Source organism: Mercenaria mercenaria, chromosome 11 (genome assembly GCF_021730395.1).
Source record: "Mercenaria mercenaria strain notata chromosome 11, MADL_Memer_1, whole genome shotgun sequence".
NCBI lineage: Eukaryota > Metazoa > Mollusca > Bivalvia > Venerida > Veneridae > Mercenaria > Mercenaria mercenaria.
The window spans coordinates 5,618,938-5,629,378 of NC_069371.1; the positions used below are offsets into that span (position 1 = coordinate 5,618,938).

General features: G+C 35.3%; 1 protein-coding gene across 1 annotated transcript; it reads right to left on the minus strand.

The window, feature by feature from the left end:
* Positions 1-743: 743 nt before the first annotated feature.
* LOC123530725 (stromelysin-1-like) lies at positions 744-4,133 on the minus strand. Its single transcript, XM_045311479.2, has 2 exons — positions 3,819-4,133; positions 744-2,957 (listed from the first exon to the last, which is right to left on the minus strand). The coding sequence occupies exons 1-2, from the start codon at positions 3,930-3,932 to the stop codon at positions 1,437-1,439; spliced, it is 1,635 nt and encodes a 544-aa protein (XP_045167414.2). The 5' UTR covers positions 3,933-4,133; the 3' UTR covers positions 744-1,436.
* Positions 4,134-10,441: the final 6,308 nt, after the last annotated feature.

Consider the following 10,441-nt stretch of genomic DNA (forward strand, 5'->3'; position numbering starts at 1 on the left):
GATGGAAACTAAATACATGTATTGATATCACATACTTGCAATTTGTCATAAACTGACAGAAATAAGTTTTTAACCTAGCTTCACTGCAGTAAATTGAAATTAATCTGCGATTTGATCCAGAAATGTTTTCAAATAGTCTGTTACAAGGTAGTCTGAATTTACAGGTGGATTTTAATCATGTTGTACTTGAAATATATAAACCGTGAAAAATTCAAAACCAATGTTAAGGTCTTGTACAAGAATCTAACGTAAGACAAGTCCTCATTAGTTTTTTACTGATTTTTCATTCAACAAAAATGATGTATAAGTATACAGTTTATGGATAGTTTGCTGGTTTATAGTCATGAGAAGAGGCCCGAATTTCAAGCCATTCAATAAGTGTTTTGTTCTATGACATCAGAAATAAATGTTCATGATTTTTTTCTCAAGCTTTTTCTTTATCCTAGAAAATATCTGAGCCGCACCATGAGAAAACCAACATAGTACATTTCCTACCATCATGGATCCAGACCAGCATGCGCATCCGCGCAGTCTGGCCAGGAGCTATGCTGTTCGCTAACGGTTTCTCTAATTGCAGTGGGCTTTGAAAGCGAACAGCATGGATCCTGAACAGACTGCAAGGATGCGCAGGCTGGTCTGGATCCATGCTGGTCGCAAATGCACTACGTTTGTTTTCTCATGGTGCGGCTCAAATTTGGTTGAATACAGAAGGGTCATGTATATATAACAAACTATACAGACTGGTGAGTAATATAGCTTGATAGTTTATTTTCAACATTGAGACATACAATACATAGTCTATGGGAGGGCAGTGCACAAAATGTACATACGATCTGAATTGTAATGCGAAGAAGGTTAAGAATGCATTGCATGTTAATATCATTACGACATGACAATATCAATAGCTTTCCAAATATATAAGGAGCCATGTGATAAATGTATATATTCACGTTACTTCATCTGTTTATGATTGCTTTTTTATCATGCATTTTTTTTTCTTTCAGTACTAACTGACATGAAAACCTTATCAGATGTTGCTGCTACTCATATGAAGACATTTACCTGATAAATAAAAAAATGTCTATAAGAACACCCTTTGAAAGCACAGAAAGCAATCACTCAAAGCAGCAAGCCCGTTTTGTCTAAATCTGAGCCTGTGGGGTAATGAAATGTGAATTCCCCCCCCACCCCCCCCCAACACACATATAATAAATATGAACAGATGTACACTGTTGGCTGTTGTCTAGATCTTTTCACAAGATAATCAAATATTGAAGTGCAAACGAAACAATTTACTGTCATATCATTATGAATAATTTTATCATACTTACTAACGGCATGGAGTTATATTTTTGACAACGTCTCACTGCATATATTTGATGTAAACAGTCTTATATATCTTATATACGGTAGGCTCAACTGGTTATCAAATAGTGTTACGCACAACGTCCTTTGAAGAAATCGCGCTTCACGTCCATAACGTTCGTGTCCACAACACGTCGTCTTCGAACCTCAAATTTGTAGAATTTATGATTCTTGAAGAAAATTACATTTCTTTTGTCATTCTCTAAATATGCGCCGTCAACTCGTTGTGGCATGTTGCGACCGAATACGTCAATTGGATAGGCCCAGGCACCAACGCGCTCACTGTAGAAGTTCCAGTCCCAGACCATTGTTGTACCGAAAATAAGCATGTAGTAGGAATTGTAGTTTGAATAGGGCATGGCAACTGCCGCTCGTGGTCTTTCCGGAAATTCGGTTACATCCATCCACTTTGGAAATCCTTGCCTTTCATCAAGTACGAAAGGACCCTCAGACCGGTAGTCTTCTCGTCTAATGGAATAGCGGTATGCACGTGTGCCACTAAACAAGAAAATATATCGTTTGTGAGGAATGTATGCCGCAGCATCCACCCTGTACGGATGTGCCCTAGGGTATCGACGGCTTCCGGTTTTGATAAACATATCTTCGATCGGTTTTCTACTTGTTGGTTGCAGACCGTCTCGTGTAACTTTGTAGACAAATGTTTTCGTGCGCATGTAGCCAACGTTTTCTCGTGTAAACACGTAGGTGTTTTGATTTATACTAAATGACGCCTTTATCTGCATATTGCAGTAAGCCGGAACCGTGTGAGGCACTGTGGGTTTAGGTGTTGGCCTAGGTGTTGGTGGATTAGTCGGCCTTGATGTTGTAGCCGGTCTGTTTTTATCTGATGGACCATAAAGAGTTTGAACAGCGCCAATGTCGTCTGTATGAAGTTGCAATGACTTTGAATAACGATAATAGGGTGCCATTAAGGCGTCCTTGATGTTAGAGTGGGAAATACCTAGAGTATGTCCGAATTCGTGCGCCGCCACAATAAACAGTTCTGTTCCTTCGTTATTATTTAGAACAAAATGTTCGTCGTCATCAAAATGAACGATTCCGGATTCTGGAAAGAAAGCGTGTGCCAGGACATTGCCTGGTCCGTCAAAATCATAATATGGCCCAGTGGATGTATGCCTACGAACCTCAAACTTGATCGTGATATCAGCGTTTCTGTCGTTTGTCAACTGACGGAAAGACAATGTTGTGACTTTTGCCCAAATATCAAGCGCTCTTCGCATTGCGTCATCTACATCAGAATTTGACATCTTGGAGGTTGTTTGAGGATTCCGAGGATATTTCAGCACACTCCACGTAAGCTCTTTCTTTCGCCACTTGGTGTTTCCAAGACGAAACTCCTGAGGGCCGATAAAATTTTGTGGCATCATCTTTTTCATATCAAATTTGACAATATCTTCGCAACCACACCTTGGCTGGTTCATTACGAGAACGGTGATATTGTCACATTCACCAGTAACATTTAATCCCATAAAGTCAATATTTAACTCCTGGAATTTCGTTAGGGCTGCCACGATGTCTTCCCTTATACACGGCTTCTCTGGATCAAGGTAGCCATAGAATTCTAGATATTCCTGAAAATAAAACATGTCTAGCGTTATTGATATGGCAGCACTAAAAGGCTGTAATACAATATTTAATAAACTTTATCTTGCATTCAAACTATATTTGTTCTATCTTTTCATTAGAATTGTGTTTCGGTATTTTCTATTAATTTCACAGGCTAATTTTTTTCCCCATTAAAATACATAGTACTCACTAATTCATTTAATTTTCAGTTTTAATTTATTACAGATTAAAGCATTTTCTAGATTTAACAAAAAATATCATTAAAGCCTGGTGATTTATATAAGATTTCTTAAACGTCTGAATGGCAAACATTTACGAAATTTTTAGTCGGTACGTAATATAAAGAAACTGTCGTGTAAAGTTCTGAAAAAAATCAAGAATATTTCTATATAAACCAGAATTCAGTTCAGAAAATTACGATAGGACCCGTAATGACATTTGGGAATTTCCGTGGTAAAAAAAAACAACAACAACGGAAAATGACGAATTTGCCTATAATATAGTAATATGTAATATACCTATTGTCACAAATGGCGTATCTTTTCGTATTGCAGTTATCAATTCGAGGATATATCAATTTTATTCAACGAGTTTAATCAATTTAGTGTGGAAAGACACAAATGTATAATTCTTTTTATCACACATTAGCTTTTCCTATTGAAACATCAAAATTGCTTCTTTCTTAACCTATTATAGACCAAGTCAATTTGTCCAACGTCTCCTGTGCTAAAACGACGTCAACGTCTAAGCTTTATAACACAAGAGTTTTATAACAAAATTATGTAATGCGTGTTAAAGTGCCATTCTGCAAGACGGAACTCTGATAAATGATAACAACAGCAACAAAACAAGAAAATGAACTGTACCTGAGTTTTTGCCGGACAGTTTTTGCTGGGCAGTTCACAGTCGTAGTTCTTTGACAAAGCAGACGGCAGAAAACCCGCCAACAGTCCAACATATATATAAACAATAACATCCATTTGAAACTAAATCAAGTTAAAACTTTCTGTCACTCGCAGAATAATGAAAGCCAATGTTTTAGATGTTGATTTTTATATAAAACAGTGGCGGAAATGTGTCAAACGCTATTATTTTAGCTGAATCATAACTGGGGTCATTAAAAGTTACGGTAAATTCTCAACACTAAGTACGTAAGTCCGAGCCTAAATGCCTTATAAGGAAAGACGAGCAATACTGTTGTGTTAGTAGATAGTAGCCGGATGTCCGTTTCCTGCGTTCTTAAGATCGGAAACCGGTTAAAAAATGATTAATAATCATACTTATTTGATACAGAAAAAAAAATCATAAACAATCGTGACACGTTAAGCTGTATATTCAAGCATGTACTAAAGAAAACATCCGATTAAAGGTCAAACTATATGATGAAAACAATTTTCACTCCCCGTTTGCAAAACATCAGTATAGTTGTACAAGTTGTTAGAGACTACTCAGTTGAGTTTTCATTTCCTGAGAATGATTATATGGGCAGGTTCAGATGTATTCATGTAAAAGTTCAAAAGTCTGTGGCGGCATGCCTTACAGGTCAGTGAAAGTTCTCACGTACACCGAAACCGAAACGAAACCGACTCGAATAAAAACAAATGTAAATAACAGCTAACGAGATTTGCATATACACTGAAACCCAAACTAAAACTGTCAGTATCAATTTTTTTCTAGGGTGCCTCAAGTAAAAGGATTTAATGAGACAGAATTCTACCTCCAACATTGAAAAATTAAGGTCGAGTCCTGTAGGACTGTTTACAATTTTGTCACTTCATTCTAAGATAAGCTCGGGGGCAGAAGTAAAACCTACCTACATTTCTTCCACAATATGTAGGCAAAATAGAGAACTTTTACCGCATGTAACTTAGTATTTTTAAAGATGTCTAGCTCTGTCCCCTTCTGTTTCAGAGGTAAATTCATTTTGAACAGCATGAAATTGTTGATCAAATTAACAATTTCTAATTTTATACAATAAATCAATAATAAGTCTCTTGAAAAAAGTATAAACTTACTAGAAAAAAATAGAATATAAGAAAAATAATTGGTCCCAGAGGAGCTTGAACCTATACCCCCCCCCCCCCCCCCCCCCCCCCCCCCCCCCCCTTTGAAAACTTTAAGTCAACAGTAGGTTTATAGTAGGAATTGAATACTCTTCAAAAGGAGGTACACAATTAGGTATCTAATACCTTAATCGTACGAAATGATTTTTATGGCGGATGTTGAGAAGAAGACAGATTTTAAACACACTCGGGAGAACCTTTCGGTACAAATATTGTTAGAAATAACAATAAGAGAAACAAGTTGAAGCAGGGGGTCGAGCGTGTTTGGGAACGTTGACATTTTAAGCGATAGCAAACGGTTAGTTGACACAAAATGGCGGGTATAGGCACGTAAACAAGATACAAGGTCAGTATTTATTTTTAAATTATATTATTTCAACATTATTGCGGTTATTTAAACTGTGCATTGAATGGACAAATGTTTCAGCTGTGTAATGCCGTTTTTTTTTAAACTATGAAGAACTATGTCGTATATAAAAAGTTATTCAGTGTAAATTTACAACTTTCGCTTCGAAATGTTTATCAAAAAACACATCAATTTGGATCTATTTTGGTCAGGTAATCTTTGCTTTTTATATTTTACATCATGTAATACTTAACTGGAAGCGTGTGACATTGTTTTATTAGTCATAGATGCATTAAGCAACCGCATCGGCAAAAAATTTGGTGTACGAATACAAAAAAAGTTGGTTAAACTAAATGTACGCTCAAAATGGTTAGTTTTAGATTAATTGTATACATATATTTGGCACTACTGGGTTATTTTTCATATTGAGAATACCGGTATTTGGCAAACTGACCGAAAATCAATAACTATGGCTCATTTACAAGTCATAAGTGACCTCCATATAAAATTTTGTCTTAAACTAAAGCATTCTCTAGTTATTTTGCAAAAAATACTGTTCTGGGTCAATGTGACCTCGACATGTGACCTACTGACCTAAAAATCAACAGGTGCCATCTGCCGGTAAAATTCAACCTCTCTATTAAATTTCATCATCCTAAACCCAAGCGTTCTCAAGTTATCGTCCGGAAACGGTTTAACTGTTCCCGGTGACTATGACCTTGACCTTTGACCTACTGCCCTAAAAATTAATAGGTGTTATTTGCTGGTCATGTTCAACCTCCCTATTAAATGTCCTGATCCTAGACCCAAGCGTTTAAAGTTATCATCTGGAAACTGTTTCACTGTTCCGGGTTACTGTGACCTTGACCTTTTACCTATTGTCCTCAAAATCAATAGAGGTCATCTGCTGGTCATGCACAACATACCTATCAACTTTCATGATCGTAGGCCCAAGCGTTCTTGGGTTATCATCGGGAAACCGTTTAACTGTTCTAGGTCACTGTGACCTTGACCTTTGACCTACTAACCTCAAAATAAATAGAGGTCATTTGCTGGTCATGAACAACCTACCTATCAACTTTCATGATCTATGCCCAAGCGTTCTTAAGTTATCATGCAGAAACCGTTTAACTGTTCCGGGCCACTGTGACTTTGATCTTTGACCTACTAATCTCAAAATCAATAAGATTCATCTGCTGGTCTTGACCAATCTTCCTATCAACTTTCATGATCCTATGATCAAGCGTTCTTAAGAAATCATCCAGAAACCGATTTGTGTACATACGGACCGGCATACCGACCAACCAGCAGACATCTGCAAAACAATATACCCCTCCTTCTTCGAGGGTAGTGGGTGCATAAAAATTGATAATACACTTATGTAATAAACTTTTCACGTCGACGTCGTTTAAAGTATATGAAACGTTGGTCAAATTAACTTGTTTTAAATAGCAAAAGAAAACACTTTTTTCGGCAGGAAAACTAACATATGACTGCATGTGATAAAAAGAATATTACATATGTGACTTTCCGCTTTGAATTTTTAAAACTTGTTGAATATTCGGCAGAGTCTCGCATTTTATTCAACTCGGTAAAAAAAATATTTAATATAAAAAGACAAGCTATATAAGTAAATGTAATGCAGAAATGGTATTTGTTAAAAAATGTCACTTTTTTAGTGTGAGTGCACACTTATCCTTTGTTTTGCTATATAGATTTTAGAGTGTCAACTATTTTAAACTTATTTCATAACGCCGTTAATACATATAAACTACATAAACAATATGTAGTGATTTTTCATAATTTCAGATATCGAGGGCAGTCAGTTCTTTATTCATATACAGTTACAATAGTTTTGCACTAAGCCCACGATATGTAATTTGAGTGTAGTATACCTTTAAAAGCAGATAATAATATTTCCAAATCAACAACCCAAATACAAATGACAAAACGATTAAGGCTTTAAAATTACATACGAATTATAATATATAATAATTAAGTACATTAAATTAACCAACAATTATGACCATTTGCATTATCAATATTAAGGTAAGCGAGTAATCATATAAATTAAAATTCCAAAATGCACACAACCAAAAACAATATCATTTCAGTTTGAAAAGCCCGCAGAGTGTGTGGACATAAAATATAAAGAATAGATATGATTGCAGTCCGATTAGTATATAATTTTATTCTATATCTATTTCATCTATCCAATCGGGAACGTTCATTTGCAACACGTGAACGTACAATATATTACGGTATTTGGATGCACGTGCGTACAAAAATCCTGTATTTGGACGCTAGCGCGTACAAAAAAATCCTGTATTTTCTGTATTAGGACGGTTTAACAGTCCCATGTTAAACATACGATAAAGCCCGAAACGCGTGAAAATGATCCGAATGTAAATCGGATGAAGTAGGCGCGTTCTATGTACAGAGTTTGATTATGCGTCTTGAAATCTGGATTTAATTTGAGTTTTTTGTTGTTTACCACACACAAAAACGATTCAAGGGATAACAATGCTATCTGATTTAAATATTAAACGTTCATAAATAATCAAAAACTTAAAAATACAGTAAAAAGGATCATCAGATGTCGGTAAATTTGAAAAGTCGCTTAAAGAAGCCGTTCCGGACGAAACCTAGAAATTGGTATTAGCCCTGACTGTCTGAAGCTACCTCAGCCGTTTTTATTTAACGGTTAAGAAACAAAATGGAGAAGATTATGAATGGCAACGGACGGGCGGTCAGCATCCAAAACATGTCTGCTCTATAATTCAGTTTTCATCGGATCTTCACCAAACTTGCTGACAATGTTTGTGGGCATTACATCTCGGCCAATTTCGATAACCAGTCAAATTGTACCAGGCACTTTTTGATTATAGTCCTTGAATTACTCGAAAAACGGGGAATTTAGCCTTGTCCGCTCTTTTAAGTCGAACAGTTTTCATCCGATCTTCACCAAACTTGCTGACAATGTTTGTGGGCATAATATCTCAGCCAAGTATTATTACCACCCAAATCGCCAAATGGCTGTTGTAGGGAGGTTGCACCATATACTTTTTTAATGATGATACGCAGAAAAAAAACAACATTCAATGAATTATGTATATTACGTATGAAGTGAAATAGATATAGAATAAAAAGGTTATTTAAGGTCTAACATTGTTCTGTATAATACATATTTGCACTCATACCAAGCTGGGAAAAACTAGAAAAGGCAGGAATATAATATTCAGTGAAACATTTTTAATTTAAACTATTATTTTGGTAAGATAAAATAGATATAGAATAAAAAGGTTATTTAACATTGCACTGTACAATACGAGATATATTTGGACTTGTACCCAGCTGAGAAAACCATATTGAACTCGCCTAGCGGCTCGTCCAATATGGTTTTCTCAGCTGAGTACTCGTCGAAATATATCTCCGTATTGTACAGAACAATGTTAAATAACCTAATAATATAAATATATGCAACAGTTTGGTGGGCTGATAACCTAACCAGTGTTCCTGGTTTCTGTACTTCCGTTTCTCTGCACGTCAGTAAAAGACGAATAAGTTCAGACACCATGTCTTTTTTATCATATATTTGTATTAAATTAAGCTTTTTCTTGAGAAGTACGGGAGCTAGATATAAAATTTAGTTGTTTATTGTTTTATAAATTCTGCATCAGTATTTAAAACGTTAATCGATATTACCAGATATGTAATGAAATGGAAATAAGTTGCTAGTTATTCCTACAGCTTATTCACAATTTATCTGCCTCAACAAACCATATTTTATGCGTACAGTTATGTCATGTAACCTAAAAACGTACTTACACTTTATGAATGCGTTTTCTTGATATAATCCACAAGTAAGTGTCATTCATTTTGCCATATAGCTTGTTTGTAACATTTATTTACTAAATTATAATATCTATGCGTCATTAAATGGTATTTTTGTTATTTCGTGATGATGTGCAATAAAAGTATTTGTTGTTGTGTGTTGTTGTTGTTGGTAATATTTCATGATTTCAGATGGCGTGTCCACGTGTTGTTTGCAAACACAACAACTTATGCATTCAATAACTTTTTTAACACGCTTCATCGCGCATTGTTATAACTTGTAACATACTCTCCAATATAGTCGTCACACGATGTACGGACGACTTTATTCTTTAAATTAGCTGACTTGAGATAGAATAGGTAAAATGTTTATTTTATCAATGGACTGTATATAACAGGGAATGACAGCAGCCATTAGCAAGACGCAAAATCATCAGCCATTTTAAAAGAAAACAAGAATAAATTTATTAATGACTGATAATATCATCATTTCGTTGGCCGATGAGTTAGCGTCCGACCATAAACGTCTGTCATATCCACTTCAACTAAATTATCAGTATAAATGAAAACTACAACACAATTTAGTGGGAAAAGGCCGTGACTTTATTTAAAGATTTCTCATGGCAACTGGCAAGGTGAGATAATGTTTAAAATGCACATACTATACAAACAGTTAAAGATGTATATTGAAAATAACCTAATTTCATTTGCCCCAGCGACACTGCAAAGGTACAAACAAAATACATTAAATAAATTAGATAAAATTTGAATCAATTGAAAGAACAATTATCCCCAGCGATGGCTGCATAAGTGTGAAAATACTGACTGTACATAAAGTTACTAGATACCAAAAGTATCTTTCTTATCACAGAAACCAGTAATCAACAATTTTACATTCTGATAATAGAAAAGCAAACATGCGGCATCAAAATGTAAATGTTATTCAAATATGTACAAATGCTTTACGAGATGCCGTCATATCAATTATTATTACATACTCGTTTCTATTCCCCGTTAGGTTACACTGGTACCGGAAACGTCAATATTTTTCCATACACTGACGCCTGAATTTCATATCGGGTGCGTGACGTAATTCAATGTGTGTTGTTGCACTATTTTTATCTATTTTGTTCAGTATTGTCAATCCCATTCAGGCTATTGAACAAATTTATGATATTTACATTATATTTATACGTGTAGATGTGTATGTAATAAAACTTTGCATCGGAAAATATGCACTCGTTCT

Excerpts from the sequence above, each read along its gene's own strand:
- LOC123530725 (XM_045311479.2), bottom strand. The coding sequence starts at position 3,932 with ATGGATGTTATTGTTTATATATATGTTGGACTGTTGGCGGGTTTTCTG. Across the intron at positions 2,958-3,818 it reads ACTGTCCGGCAAAAACTCAG|GAATATCTAGAATTCTATGG; the intron begins GTACAGTTCATT and ends TTTTATTTTCAG.